The sequence below is a fragment of the Equus quagga genome, chromosome 1 (assembly GCF_021613505.1).
Source record: "Equus quagga isolate Etosha38 chromosome 1, UCLA_HA_Equagga_1.0, whole genome shotgun sequence".
Taxonomy (NCBI): Eukaryota; Metazoa; Chordata; class Mammalia; order Perissodactyla; family Equidae; genus Equus; species Equus quagga.
Window position 1 is genome coordinate 55,138,652 of NC_060267.1, and position 15,317 is coordinate 55,153,968.

The following is a 15,317-nucleotide window of genomic DNA, read 5'->3' on the forward strand; positions in this document are numbered from 1 at the left end:
TGGACCAGGGCTGGGAAACAGGGAGACACACCGGCTCCTAACGGGTCTTCGAAAGAATACTGAATGAAATTTATTCTTTAAACCTTTGACTCTGAGACGCTCTGAGGTTGAAAGGAAAGGACTTGAGATTTGGAGAAGGATGGTCTCATCCAGCCTGCTCCCAGCTCTGTGATCTCAGCCCACCAGCTAATCTCCCTGGGCCTCTTAGCTGTGAAATGGAGGCCACAGTCGGCCGTCTGCCTCGCAAACTGTTGGGTCAGGCTGAGAAAGCCATGGCCCTGGGTTCTGAGAGGGAGACCTGGGAAGCCCGCGCCTGCCCCCTCCTGGTTGGTCACAGACCACAGTCCCTCCCCACCCCCCAGGTGGGGTGTTCCAGCTGGCGGTTGGGCCACACCTTACTCCTCAGCTCTAGTGGGTGGAGGGAGGTTTGGGGAGCCGACCGCTCCTCACAGCCCCTCCTCCCCGCCTGCCCTCAGCTGCGTGGTGGACGAGATGGACTTCTCCGGTATGGAGCTGGACGAGGCCCTGCGCAAGTTCCAGGCACATATCCGTGTGCAGGGGGAAGCCCAGAAGGTGGAGCGGCTCATAGAGGCCTTCAGGTGGGACCCCCTTCCCCAACCCCACTGCCCTCACACCCCTCAAAACACATGCCTGGGGTACGGGGGAGGGGCGTGGGGAAGCACAGCTACTGAGAGCCTGGGGGACAGGAGATGGTGGGGGCCAGTCAGAGGCTGGGGAGGAGCCCTCCTGGTGAGGCAGGAGGAGTGGGCTGGATAGAAAGGAGGGAAGGAAGAAAAGGAACAGAACCCCTCAAGCTCTGAGCTAGAGCAGCCGCGGGCCCTCCAGGTGGACACACACACACCTCACTCATCGCCATCAGCACGCCTCTGTGCAAGGCTGGAACCTGGCGGATCCGGGGGCATGTGACACCTGCCCCTCCCCTCAGTGGGGGAGAGGAACAGGTCATGGGGCGGATGATCAACAGGATGAGGGGTAAACTAAAGCCCTCAGAGAATCGGATATCTCCCCTGATAGCCCCCCATAGCTGGAGCTCCAGGAGGGTGGCGAGGGGCTTCAGCATCCTGCTCTGTGTCCCCCCACAGCCAGCGCTACTGCATGTGCAACCCCGAGGTGGTGCAGCAGTTCCACAACCCTGACACCATCTTCATCCTCGCCTTTGCCGTCATCCTCCTCAACACTGACATGTACAGCCCCAACATTAAGCCGGACCGGAAGATGATGCTGGAGGACTTCATCCGAAATCTGCGAGGTGAGGGCTGGGGGCAAGAAGGGCGAGGCCACTGCTCAGGCCCAGTCTGTCCGGGGTCCATTCTCTGAGTCTGAGCCCCGATTGGAGACTGTCACCCCAGTGGCCAAGGGCACTGGACACTGCCCTCTGGGCCTGGTCACACATAGCAGCCTGGGAAAATTGCTTGCATGCCAGGCATCTGGGGAGTTTGCAGGAGCCACTGCCACTGCCCTACACCAAGCATCGTGGGCCCTTGGTCAATGCTTGTTACCCGCCATGGAATGTCCTCCATTGGTTGACTTCTAGGCCCTGGCACCATAGCTGGTGCCTGGGTGTACCAGCCCTTCTGTCTTCGTGACTTCTGTGGGAAGAGCCAGGAACAGGGCTTTGAGGTTCTGGGTCCCTATAACCTTGCAGGTAACTTTATGGCATTTGCTAGCCAAGCCCTTTTCTAGTTGATATAGTGCACCTACTGGCACATATCAGAACAAAACTGGCACAGTATGGTATGTGCTCAATTGAGTTTTTTCTTTTTTAGCATTTAAAAAATGAAAGTTATACATGCACGTAATTTAATAACGTCAAATAATTCTACAAGGCTTACCACAAAATAATTAGTCCCTGCCCCGTCCCACTCTCCTTCCTCAGAGGCAACCACTTGGTTTTTTTTTTTTTTTTTTTTTTTGCTGTTTATTGTGTTTCTTCTATATCTCTAAATAATATGCTTCTGCTTATTTTTCTATTCTGTTTGACTTTCTTAAAGATGTCCCTGAACTTTATCTTTCAAGTCTCCTACTAAATTTTTAATTTCTGCTGTCATATTTTTCATTTTCAATAAGTTTTTTGTTATAGTATTTTATTCTTTTTTGTAAAGACAATATCTTCTTATATATCCCTGAAGATACTGATGATATGTTTTACTTGTTTGTTTCAGTTTCTCCCTGTTTGCTGCTGTTTATTCTGGGTCCCTTTTTCTGTTTTTCCCATACTTTTTCACATGAGAAACTTTCTATGTGTAGTTGATGAAACTTGGTTGTCCATTCATATTTAAGAGTGAGCCACTAAAAGGCTGGTGAAGAGTTCTGTGAGCAGGGCTGGGGGCTATTGACTGGTGGGCTTGCTCATAGTGTGGTTTAGTTGAGCTGTTTCACTGGGGGACCCTACTGCAGTATCTTTAGATATTTTCTCTTGTGCCGGTTGATTCCCCAGCAGAGATGTCCAATCTGTTGCCCAGAGCACATGAGTCTGGCTGCCAATGTTCTGAGATCTTTGCGGGAGATGGAGTTGAGGCAGTTTCCTAATACAGACATCAACTTCACCCCCCAGTATTCAACACAGGCTCCTGACCTTGGCTGGCCTTGGAGGCCCCCAGCCCAGAGTTCCTGGTTCATCCCTCCCAGAGGGTTAACCCTATGTCAGAGGACTGGGAGTGGAGGAAGGGATAGGGAAGTCTAACTGCTTCTTAACCGACTTGCACCCAATTTTCCTGTTTCCAGCCCTCCCTCACCTGCACTTTCAGGGGTTCCACCAATTCCAGAGCCCTCTGGTCATTCTGTGGTGTGTTGAGTGGCTTCTAACCTCTTTGCTGGCTTTGGTTTCCACTTTCTCAGGTTTACAAATCTGGCCACTCATTCATCCACTGTCCAGGCCCCGTGATGCCCCTGCCTCTTCCCCTGTTCTCTGTCTTTGTGGGTGGATGCCTCTTTTTTTTTAACTTTTTATTGAGATTATGATAGTTTACAACCTTGTGAAATTTCAGTTGTACATTATTGTTTGTCAGTCATGTTGGAGATGCACCCCTTCACTCTTTGTGCCCATGCCCCACCCTCCCCCTCCCTTTCCCCTGGTAGCCACTAATCTGTTCTCTTTGTCTACATGTTTAACTTCCACATATGAGTGGAGTCATACAGAGATTGTCTTTCTCTGTCTTATTATTATTATTATTATATTCTGTCTTATATCTGTCTTATTTCACTTAACGTAATACCCTCAAGGTCCATCCATGTTGTTGTGAATGGGACGATTGTATCCTTTTTTATGGCTGAGTAGTATTCCATTGTATATATATGCCAGATCTTCTTTATCCACTCATCAGCTGATGGGCACTTAGGTTGCTTCCACGTCTTGGCTATTGTGAATAATGCTGCAGTGAACGTAGGGGTGCATGGGACTTTTGGAATTGCTGACTTCAAGTTCTTTGGATAGATACCCAGTAGTGGGATGGCTGGGTCATATGGTATTTCTATTTTTAATTTTTGAGAAATCTCTATACTGTTTTCCATAGTGGCTGCACCAGTTTGCATTCCCACCAACAGTGTGAGGGTTCCTTTTTCTCCACATCCTCTCCAACATTTGTTACTTTTAGTTTTGGTTATTTTTGCCATTCTAACATGTATAAGGTGATATCTTAGTGTAGTTTTGATTTGCATTTCCCTGATGATCAGTGATAATGAGCATCTTTTCATGTGCCTATTGGCCATCTGTATATCTTCTTTGGAGAAATGTCTGTTCATGTCTCCTGCCCATTTTTTGATTGGATTATTTGATTTTTTTGTTGTTGAGTTGTGTGAGTTCTTTATATATTCTGGAGATTAACCCTCTGTAGGATATATGACTTGCAAATATTTTTTCCCAGTTCGTGGGTTGTGTTTTTGTTTCAATCCTGTTTTCCCTTGCCTTGAAGAAGCTCCTTAGTCTGATGAAATCCCATTTGTTTATTCTTTCTATTGTTTCCCTTGTCTGAGAAGACATGGTGTCCAAAAAGATCCTTTTGATACTGATGTCAAAGAGTGCACTGCCTATATTTTCTTCTAGAAGCCTTATGGTTTCAGGTCTTACTTTTAGGTCTTTGATCCATTTTGAGTTTATTTTTGTGAATGGTGAAAAAGAATGGTCAATTTTCATTCTTTTACATGTGGCTTTCCAGTTTTCCCAGCACCATATGTTGAAGAGACTTTCTTTTTTCCATTGTAGGCCCTCAGCTCTTTTGTCGCAGATTAGCCATCCATAGAGGTATGGTTTTATTTCTGGGCTTTCAGTTCTGTTCCATTGATCTGTGCACCTGTTTTTGTACCAGTACCATGCTGTTTTGATTACTGTAGCTTTGTAGTATGTTTTGAAGTCAGGAATTGTGATGCCTCCATCTTTGTTCTTTTTTCTCAAGATCGCTTTAGCATTTGGGGTCTTTTGTTGCCTCATATGAATTTTAGGATTCTTTGTTCTATTTCTGTAAAGAATGTCATTGGGATTCTGATTGGGATTGCATTGAATCTGTAGATTGTTTTAAGTAGTATGGACATTTTAACTATGTTTATTCTTCCAATCCATGTGCATGGAATGTCTTTCCATCTCTTTATGTCGTCATCAACTTCTTTCAGGAAAGTCTTGTAGTTATCGTTGTATAGGTCTTTCACTTCCTTGGTTAAATTTACCCCAAGGTAATTTATTCTGTTTGTTGCAATTGTGAATGGTATTTTGTTCTTGAGTTCTTTTTCTGTTAGTTCATTATTAGAGTATAGAAATGCTACTGATTTATGTAAGTTGATTCTATACCCTGCAACTTTGCTGTAGTTGTTGATTACTTCTAAAAGTTTCCCAATGGATTCGTTGGGGTTTTCTATATATAAGATCAGGTCGTCTACAAACAGCAAGAGTTTCACTTCTTCACTCCCTATTTGGATCCCTTTTATTCCTTTCTCTTGCCTAATTGCTCTGGCCAAAACCTCCAGTACTATGTTGAATAAGAGCGGTGATAGAGGGCATCCTTGTCTCGTTCCTGTTTTCAGGGAGATGGCGCTCAGTTTTTGCCCATTGAGTATGATGTTGGCTGTGGGCTTGTCATATATGGCCTTTATTATGTTGAGGTAGTTCCCTTCTATGCCCATTTTGTTCAGAGTTTTTATCATAAGTGGCTGTTGGATCTTGTCAAATGCTTTCTCTGCATCTATTGAGATGATCATGTGGTTTTTATTCCTCAATTTGTTAATGTGGTGTATCACGATGATTGATTTGTGGATGTTGAACCATCCCTGTGTCCCTGGTATGAATCCCACTTGATCATGATGTATGATCCTTTTGATGAATTGCTGTATTCGGGTTGCCAAAATTTTGTTGAGAATTTTTGCATCTATGTTCATCAGTGATATTGGCCTGTAGTTCTCCTTTTTCATGCTGTCCTTGTCAGGCTTTGGTATCAGAGTGATGTTGGCCTCATAGAATATGTTAGGAAGTGTTCCGTTCTCCCTAATTTTTTGGAATAGCTTGAAAAGGATAGGTATTAAATCTTCTCTGAAAGTTTGATAGAATTCCCCAGGAAAGCCGTTTGGTCCTAGGGTTTTATTCTTTGGGATGCTTTTGATTGCCGTTTCAATCTCTTTCCTTGTGATTGGTCTGTTCAGATTGTCTGCTTCTTCTTGACTTAGCTTTGGGAGGTTGTAAAGTTATCCATTTTGTTGGCATATAGTTTTTCATAGTATTCTCTTATAGTCCATTGTTTTTCTGTGGAGTCTGTTGTTATTTCTCCTCTTTCATTTTTTATTTTGTTTATTTGAGCTTTCTCTCTTTTTTTCTTTGTAGGTCTGGCTAGAGGTTTGTCAATTTTATTTAGCTTCTCAAAGAACCAGCTCTTTGTTTCATTGATGCTTTCTACTGCCTTTTTTGTTTCAATAGCATTTATTTCTGCTCTGATTTTTATTATTTCTCTCCTTCTGCTGACTTTGGGCTTTGTTTGTTCTTCTTTCTCTAATTCAGTTAGGTGTAATTTGAGATTGCTTATTTGGGATTTTTCTTGTTTGTTAAGGTGTGCCTGTATTGCGATGAATTTCTGTCTTAATACAGCTTTTGCTGCATCCCATATGAGTTGGTATGGCATGTTATCATTTTCATTTGTCTCCAGATATTTTTTGACTTCTTCTTTAATTTCTTCAATGATCCATTGCTTATTCAATAGCATATTGTTTAGTCTCCACATCTTTGTCCCTTTCTCAGCTTTTTTCTTGTGATTAATTTCTAGCTTTATAGCATTATGATCGGAGAAGATGCTTGTTATTATTTCAATTTTTTAAAATTTATAGAGGTTTGCCTTGTTTCCCAACATACGGTCTATCCTTGAAAATGTTCCATGCGCACTTGAGAAGAATGTGTATTCTGCTGTTTTTGGATAGAGTGTTCTATATATATATATTAAGTCCAACTGTTTTAGCTTTCCATTTAATTTCACTGTTTCCTTGTTTGGATGATCTGTCCATTGATGTGAGTGGGGTGTTGAGGTCCCCTACTATTATTGTGTTATTTTTAATATCTTCTTTTAGGTTTGTTATTAGTTGCTTTATGAACTTTGGTGCTCCTGTGTTGGGTGCATAGATATTTATAAGTGTTATTTCTTCTTGATGTAGTGTCCCTTTGATCATTTTATATTGACCCTCTATGTCTCTCTTTACCTGCCTTACCTTGAAGTCTCCTTTGTCTGATATAAGTATTGTGACACCTGCTTTCTTTTGTTCGCCATTATCTTGGAGTATCCTCTTCCACCCCTTCATTCTGAGCCTGTGTTTGTCATTGGAGGTGAGATGTGTTTCCTGGACACAACAAATTGTTGGATCTTGTTCTTCAATCCACCTTCCCACTCTGTGTCTTTTTATTGGAGAATTCAATCCATTTATGTTTAGGGTGATTATTGATGTATGAGGGCTTAATGCTGTCATTATATCACTCGTTTTCCGATTTTCCTGCATTTCCTTTGTTTCTTGTCCTGTGTGTTTTAGTCTACCTATTGAATTCTACAATTTTTTTATGCTGTGTTTCTTTGTTTTTTCCTTGTTTACTTTTGTGTCTCTGTTCTGCTTTTTAGTTTAGTGGCTACCCTGAAGTTTGTATTCAGAATCTTGTGCATAACATAGTCCATTTTCTGATGGCCTCTTATTTCCTTAGTCTAAACTGATTCAGTCCCTTTCCTCCTCCCCTCCTAAGTTATTATTCTCATATCTTATTCCAACTTGTGCTGTGAGTTTATGGTTAAAGTGACAAGATTGTCTTTGTTTTTGATGTTTTCCTTCCCTTTTGCCTAATGCTATAGTTGAGTATTTGCTATCTTATTCTGCTTCTGTCTATTTGTCTCCCTACTCTGTGTTTTGTTAACCTTTTCTCCCTTTTTTCTTTTTTCAGGTATGGCAGCCTTCTTGAGGATTTCTTGTGTGGGGAGGTCTTGTGGCTATGAAGTCCCTTAGCTTTCGTTTATCTGGGAAAGATTTAATTTCTCCCTCATATCTGAAGGATATTTTTGCTGCATAGAGTATTCTTGGCTGAAGATTTTTATCTTTTAAAGTTTTGACTATATCATTCCAATCTCTCCTAGCTTGTAAGGTTTCTGTAGAGAAATCCACTGAAAGTCTGATAGAGGGTTTTGTAGGTTATTTTCTTCTGCCTTGCTGCCCTGAGTATTCTTTCTTTGTCATTCATTTTTGCCAGTTTCACTACTATATGCCTTGCAGTAGGTCTTTTTACATTGACAAATCTAGGAGATCTGAAATCTCCCTCCACACACATTTCCCTCTCATTCCCTAGATTTTGGAAGTTCTCTGCTGTTATTTCTTTGAGCCTGCTTTCTGCTCCGTTCTCCTTCTCTTCACCTTCTTGGATGCCTATAATTCTTATGCTGCATTTCCTCATTGAGTAAGATATTTCTTGGAGACTTTCTTCATTTCTTTTTTGTCTCAGTTTTCTTTCCTCCTCTGTCTGGAGCAATTCAACATGTCTATCTTCGATTATGCTGATTTGCTCCTCTATGGTGTCTACACGGGCATTCAGGAAATCCGTATTTTGTTTTATCTCTTCCATTGTGTCTTTCATCTCTAGTATTTCTGATTGATTCTTCTTTATAGCTTCAATCTCTTTTGTGAAGTAGCTCCTGAACTCGTTAAATTGTTTCTCTATATTCTCTTTTACCTCATTGAGTTTTTTGACAATAGCTATTCTGAATTCATCATCATTTAGTTTACTTATTTCTGAGTCCTCAGGACAGAATTCTCGATATTTATTGTTTTCTCTCTGGTCTGGAGTTTTTTGTTTTTTTGTTTTTTTTAAAGATTGGCACCTGAGCTTACAACTGTTGCCAATCTTTTTTTTTTCTGCTTTTTTCTCCCCAAAGCCCCCGGTACATGGTTGTATATTTTAGTTGTGGGTCTTTCTAGTTGTGGCATGTGGGACACTGCCTCAATGTGGCCTGATGAGTGGTGCCATGTCTGCACCCAGGATCCGAACCGGCGAAACCCTGGGCTGCCAAAGCCGAGCCCATGAACTTAACTACTCGGCCATGGGGCTGGCCCCTGGTCTGGAGTTTTGATGAACTGCCTGATGCTGGAAGAACAGGGTTTTCTCATTGTGCTATTATTCAGTTGCAGTTACAGCCTGTCGCCACTGGGTGAGGGTCAAGAGCCACGTATTCTGAGCCCTCCACCTTCAGCCAAGATGGCACGGTGTGTGGGGGGGTGCACTTTCTCTTGCACATGGACCCGGGTTTCCCAATCAGCTCTTGCTATCTGGTGTCCTGGGGTCTTGGCTTGATGAGGTCACCCTGCATGAAAGCTTTCACCCGGTTATAGGGCTTCCCTCTAGGCTGCAAGGGCCCTAGGGAGTCCTGGGTGATCCCAAGGATGCCTGACCCCTACCCCACTCCTTCCCTCACAGATCCTCCTGTGGCAGTGACCACAGTCTTTAGGGGAGGGAGTGAAGTTTTCTCTTACCCAGTTCCAGCTCCTCCGAGGGGGGCTCCAGCCTCTCTGCCCTCTATTGTTTGGCTGCCATGACTCTCCGAGGATTCCTGCGCTATAGGATATTTTCTGTTGGAATATGGTTGCTCCTTTTTGTTGTATGTTGGAGGGGAGAGAGTCCTGGGCAAGCTCACTCCACTATGATACTGACGTCACTCTTGGATGCCTTTTTTTTTTTTAACTTTTTATTAAGATTATGATAGTTTACAACCTTATGAAATTTCAGTTGTACATTATTGTTAGTCATGTTGTGGGTGCACCACTTCACCCTTTGTGCCCGTGCCCCCCCCCCCCCCTTCCCCTGGTAACCACCACTCCTGGATGCCTTTTTTAAAAATTCCTTTTACCAGGGTATTCAGAGGTGTGCATGCAGCCTGCCATCTTTAACTGTCAGCCTCCAGTTGTTCAGTCTTTACCGTGCTATTTCTTGCCCCAGACCCCAGGGCTGCCACATGGCTCATCTGCCCAAGATCAGATGTGGAAGAAACAGGGTCCATCCAGAGAGCTGCTCATGGCAGGTGTAACGTCCTCTCAGTAGTTAGGAAAACTCCTTTGAGGACACTTGCCAAAGTTGCTTTATGTTTAATTTTTCCCTCTTGAGAAAGAAGCATATAGTTATTAAAGAAATATTTAGAAAAAGTGGAAAGAAGAAATTTTTTTATTGCCTCTGTTTCTGCCTCCTAAAGAAGTTCGTTTTCATTGGTGTATTTCCTGCTTGTATTTTTTGTTGCCAGAGTTTTATCGTTACTGTGGAGCAGAAGCTGGGTGGAGGGTCTTGCTACCTGCATCACCACAGGGGGCTGCCCTGCCCCTCATCACGGAATGTCTGACCCCCTCCCATGCTCCCAGAGAGGCAAGAATCTTGACACCCATTTAGCAACTAATCACTGAACACCGTGTTCCCTCCTGGAGCAGAGGGGAGGGCCTGAGAGGGGGAGACTCGAAAGAGAACAAGACAGAACATTGGGCTTCAAGTTACGCAGGGCAGGGCAGGCAGCGGGAAGTTGCTAAGACAAATACACGGAGGATGAGAGAATTGTAGAAGCAAAGGCAGGGACAGGGAGGCTGTGTTTGGAGATGAGGAAAGAGGCCTGGGAGGGAGGAGTGGGGGTTCCAGTTGTGGAACAGCAGGAGATGAGGCTGGAAATGTGTGTTGGGGCCATATGATGGCAGTTTGGTGACTGGCTGAGGAGTTTGTGCTTAATTTAATGGGTGGGGGGGTCCAGCCATTGAAGGCTTTGGAACAGGAACAGGGCAAAATCTCAGCCCCCCTTTAGGAGCATCAGTCTGGTAGGGGGCTTCCCATCTGGCGCCAGGCCTCTGACACCGCCCCCCGCCCCCCCTTCCTCTTCCCTTTCCACATTTATAGGTGTGGATGATGGCGCCGACATCCCCAGGGAGCTAGTGGTAGGCATCTACGAAAGGATACAGCAGAAGGAGCTCAAGTCCAATGAGGACCACGTCACATATGTCACCAAGGTGGAGAAGTCCATTGTGGGCATGAAGACAGTAAGTCCCTGCTGCAGAGCTGCACTCACCCCATGGGGCCACCCCCTCTCCTGTGGCCACCAAGGCTCCCCATCTCCGTCACCTTTCCTTGCTTTCTTCCTGATGTCTCCTCCCGTTCTTCTCCTCACCTTTCAAAACACTGTCCGTTACTCATCCACTTCGTAGCTGTTGAGGCCTCCTACGTGCCTCTTTTCCCACTCGCCTGGTTGCCTCACTGCCTCTTGTGACCAGCCCCTGCAGCAGGAGGTGCTGAGGCGAGACTGCCTGTGGTCTCAGATGAAGTGTCCCGATGGCCAGATAGGGAGGTTTCGGATGGGATGGGCCCTGGGCCCTCCTGGCTGCTCCTACTGAATGGAAGACAAGAAATGGGCCACCGTGGGCTCTCGACTGCGGGGTCTCAGCCACAGGGACAGGGTGCCCCTTGGTTGTGACCTATGTTGCAGTTTGCAATATGTTCCAAGTTCGCAGTGATTTTCAAAGTGAGCTGTCTCTGTGGGTTACTCCACTACCATATGTCAGCAGGGGCTCTTTACACCAGAAAGACCAAGGTTCTGGGATCCACCTCCCTAACCCTAACCACCTCCCGGTCCTCCTCCCTAAATTGCTGGCTTAGGGAGCAGTTTGCGGGCCTTGTCTGAGGCTCTGTGCTGGGCCCCTCCACCCAGGCCGGGCAGGGCTGGCCCTTCTCCACCCGGAGCCTTGACTGCTGAGGTCTCAGCATGTGTCCAGTTTGCAGGCACCAGTGGGAACAGATTGTTTTACACACTGCAGCAGATTCGAGTGTCCCTGTAACCCCCTCCCTCTTGCACACTTGAGTTTGGGTGTGCAATAAAGCAAGGGGCGGAGGTGCTGTCCTGCAGGCCACAGCCGGGGATGTGGGGGTGCCCTCAGGAAGGCCTTGGAGGGAAATGGGTTGAGAGTGACTGGATCTGAACCGTCTGAAAGCTCTGTCCAGTATCCTTTCCCAACCCTCGTGTCCCCATGTACCCCAGCATGGTGAACACCTTCTCCCTAAGCCTCGCTGCCTAAGAAGTGTGGTGAAGGGGGAAGACCCCGGATGAGGACGGGAGAGGCTTAGGGTCCAGTTCAGGCCCTGCTGGGGAGCCCTGGGCTCCACCTGCTCTTCTGGAAGGTGGGCACTGTGGGGTGGGGAGGCTTGAGCTCCGGGGCCTCCTCCGCTGAGCTGTGCCCGCTGCAGGTGCTGTCAGTGCCCCATCGCCGCCTGGTCTGCTGCAGCCGGCTCTTCGAGGTGACAGATGTGAACAAGCTGCAGAAGCAGGCCGCACACCAGAGGGAGGTGTTCCTCTTCAACGACCTGCTGGTGGTGAGCCGACTGGGCAGGCGCCTGCTGTCTGCTCGGCCTTGGCAGGGCCCGGAGGGGCGGGGCGGGCTCTCAGCGACCTCACCCAGAAGATGTGTCCTGGGGGCTGATTCACGTTTCTCAGCGCACACATCCGCATCATAGGGTGTGAATAGCCCAGGCAGATGTGACCACTCCTGCTTTCTAGGCACAGAGAGGGCAAATGACCTGTTCATGTTCCACAGTCCTGGTGAGAATGAACTAGGTCCCCGATCACCAGCCTCTCCAATGTTAGAGGGACCCTGGGGCAGGGACGGTACTGTGCTGCGCTGCACAGCCCACAGCGGCAGGGGCGGTGGTGGGGGACGGTGGGCTGGAGAGGGGCATCCGCTGCCCTGGGGGATGCTGGTGTGTGTGTGTGTGTGTGTGTGTGTGTGTGTGTGTGTGTGTGCGTGCCTGCGCACACATCTGTGGGGTACCTGGTGTCTGCCCTTTGAGAATAGGCGTCCATTCCACAAGTGTTTAATGAGTGTAACTACATGCCAGGCACTGTTCTAAGCGCAGGAAGCAGTGGTGAGGAGGCCTTGATTTCTGTCTTCCCCTCGTACCCCACATCCTCTCTGTCCAGGAGTCTTTTTGCACTACCTCTAAAATTATCCCAGATCCAATGATCCCGCCTCTAAGGTCCATCTTCCCAGAGCGCAGAGTGATCTTTCTAGAGTGCACATCAGGCCACGTGTCTGCCACGCTTCAGCCTCGACCCTTCTTCCCATGCCAGGCACAGGAGGTCTGCGCTCCCCGCCTGGGCCACCAGTGCCACCCACCTTGCTGCCTCCACTGCTTTCCTGGCTGCTCTGGCACCAGCCCCCTCAGCTGCTTCCCATGGGCTAAGCTCATTCCTGTCTCAGGCCTTTGTTCTTGCTCCTTCTGCTTGAAAAGCTCCCCCAGACCTTTGCTGGCCACCTCCCTCTCTTCGTTCAGGTCTCGATTCACGTGTCACCCCTCAAGAGGCCCTCCCTGTTCACCTAGCTTGGTCGCCGGCCCTATTTCTATTTCTTACTCTATGTCACTGACTTCAAAACACTTACCGGTTTCTGAAATTACCTTAGTTATCCATTTCTTCATGCTGTTTCCTTGCTTGTTATGCTTTATTGATTGATGGTTGGTTTGCCCCTGGCGGTCTCCTCCACTGTGGTGTCAGCACCTGAGGGCCAGGCCCTCCCTGCCTCGTGTCCTCTGTCCCCAGAGCCCAGCTCAGCGACAGTGCTGAGGAAATGTCTGTGTACTGAGCAACTGGCTGACTTAGCTCTCCTTTTAGTAGAGGAGGGAGATAGAAAATAATTATGAAAACAAACAAGATAATATCAAGTTGGAGGAAATTGCTATGAAGACAGTAAAACAGGGGGACAGGATAGCGTTAAAGTGTGTTTTTTCGTTTGTTTAATTTTGTTTTTGTTTGTGTTTTAGATAGGATGGTCAGGGCAGGAATCTCTGAGGAGGTAGCGTTTGAGTTAAGCTCTCAGAGAGTAATCCAGCCGTGCAGAAAGCTGTAGGGGGAGCTGTGGGAAGGGAATAGCGTGTGCAACAGGCCTGCGGTGGGACAGAGCGTGCCTGTTCAAGCTACAGAAAGGAGAGCCCAGCCTGAGTATAAAGCCAGAGTAAGGCAGGAACCAGAGCGAGTGGGGCCTGGAGTGTGGCTGGGCTTCTAAGTGCCCTGGGAATAGCCACTGGAAGGGTTTCTGCAGTAAAAAACATATTTTGATATTGTATGTGTATACATACGTATATGTATGTATATGCATGAATTCGCCTAAGTATATAAGTATGCATGTGTGTGCTTGTGTCTTTGTGTGTGTTTACTTGTGTGCTCACAGGTGTCCCTGGGCGTTCATGCATCCAGGTGTGTACATGCATGTTGACATGTGTGTACACCTGTCAGCGGTGTCTATCTCCCTCTCTTGACAGATTCTCAAACTTTGCCCGAAGAAGAAGAGCTCCTCCACCTATACCTTCTGCAAGGCAGTTGGCCTGCTGGGCATGCAGTTCCACCTCTTTGAGAATGAATGTGAGTCTCGGGCGGACCCGGGGCCGTGGCAGAGGGCAGTTGGGGGAAGCTGAGGGAGACAGGATGGGCTGTGGGAGCGGGAGGGGCAAGCGCCCCCCCAAAGGCCCCGTCCACTCTCCACGTGGGGCTGGCTCCAGCCTCGCCTGCCGCTGCTGACAGCCTGCGGGCCTGGGATCTGGTTTCCAGATTACTCTCATGGCATCACGCTGGTGACCCCGCTCTCGGGCTCTGAGAAGAAGCAGCTGTTGCATTTCTGTGCCCTGGGTTCGGACGAGATGCAGAAGTTTGTGGAGGACCTGAAGGAATCCATCGCTGAGGTGACGGAGCTGGAGCAGATCCGGATAGAGTGTAAGGACACAGTGCACCCCGGTGTCTCCAAGGCGGTTGGGCTCCCAGTCAGCCAGGAGCAGGGTCAGCTGGTAGACAGACCTGACTCAGTCCTTGCCCCACTTTGGAGTGAGTATGGGGTGAGCCAGGGACCGCCCACCATCCCCCCGCCCCACCCCCAGGCCCACTGCACCATCACGCCTGATGTGGGTGTACTGCTCTTCATGTTTCTTCACAATTAAAGCGAGGTACACTAGGGCATGCACACGTGTGTGCACATCTAGCCAGGCCGTGGGGCTGCGTGAGTGCCCCATGGAACAGAGAACTCTGCTGTGTTTGACCAGGACCAAGCAGGCGCCCAGGGCCAGCTTGCAAACCAGACGTCTGGGGGCCTAGGGACGTCCTTTCCCACCAAACAGCCACCTGCGGGCTCTGCCCCGGATCCAGCCCAGGGCCACATACCGCGTCTGTTCGTTTCACTTCTGTCATATCTTTTAATCTAGAATCGTCCCCGTTTTATTTTTTCATAACTTTGTGTTTTTGAAGAGTCCAGCCTGGGTTTCTGACTGTCCCTCATCCTGGGCTCATCTCTCTGTTCCTGGGAGGAAAGCCTCCATTCTTCATTGTCCCAGTCCAGGCTCTTGAGGACATACGCGGGCCTCTGCCCGTGTTGGTGGCTTAACGGTTGCTTTTTGGTTTAGAAAACAGCTGGATGCCCTGAACCTTGGCCCCCTGCGAGCTTTTACTGTTGAAGCACAGAAGCAGCTTCCGATGACCTTTAAGAAAATTAAATAAGAATGGACTCAGAAACTAAAGCAGAAAATAAAGACAGACTTTGGGCCTGCCCAACATGGCCCCTGAGGTTTTCTAAATTAATAGAAATCCCTTGCGCAGTAGGAAAGGCAGCAGGGTGTCTGAGCAGGGGCCCGTGTGCAGGGCCGCGCTCTTCCTCACTGCCCTGGGAACACCAACCACATTCGGGGCAGTTTGCTTGTGTTCCACCCATCCTCACAGTGACACCGTGCGGTGTCTGTCCCCACTTTACATCAAAGTCCAGGAGGTTCAGGAGTGTGTCCGAGGTTATGCATGTCAGAAGCACAG

General features: G+C 47.6%; 1 protein-coding gene across 1 annotated transcript in view; it reads left to right on the forward strand.

Moving 5' to 3' along the window:
- Positions 1 to 15,317, forward strand: part of IQSEC3 (IQ motif and Sec7 domain ArfGEF 3) — a 106,181-nt gene that overhangs the window by 82,988 nt on the left and 7,876 nt on the right. The window contains exons 6-11 of the mRNA XM_046683863.1: positions 477 to 599; positions 1,104 to 1,270; positions 10,385 to 10,524; positions 11,723 to 11,848; positions 13,790 to 13,889; positions 14,076 to 14,237. Coding sequence (XP_046539819.1) covers positions 477 to 599; positions 1,104 to 1,270; positions 10,385 to 10,524; positions 11,723 to 11,848; positions 13,790 to 13,889; positions 14,076 to 14,237 — 818 coding nt within the window. The remainder of the gene's footprint in view (positions 1 to 476; positions 600 to 1,103; positions 1,271 to 10,384; positions 10,525 to 11,722; positions 11,849 to 13,789; positions 13,890 to 14,075; positions 14,238 to 15,317) is intronic.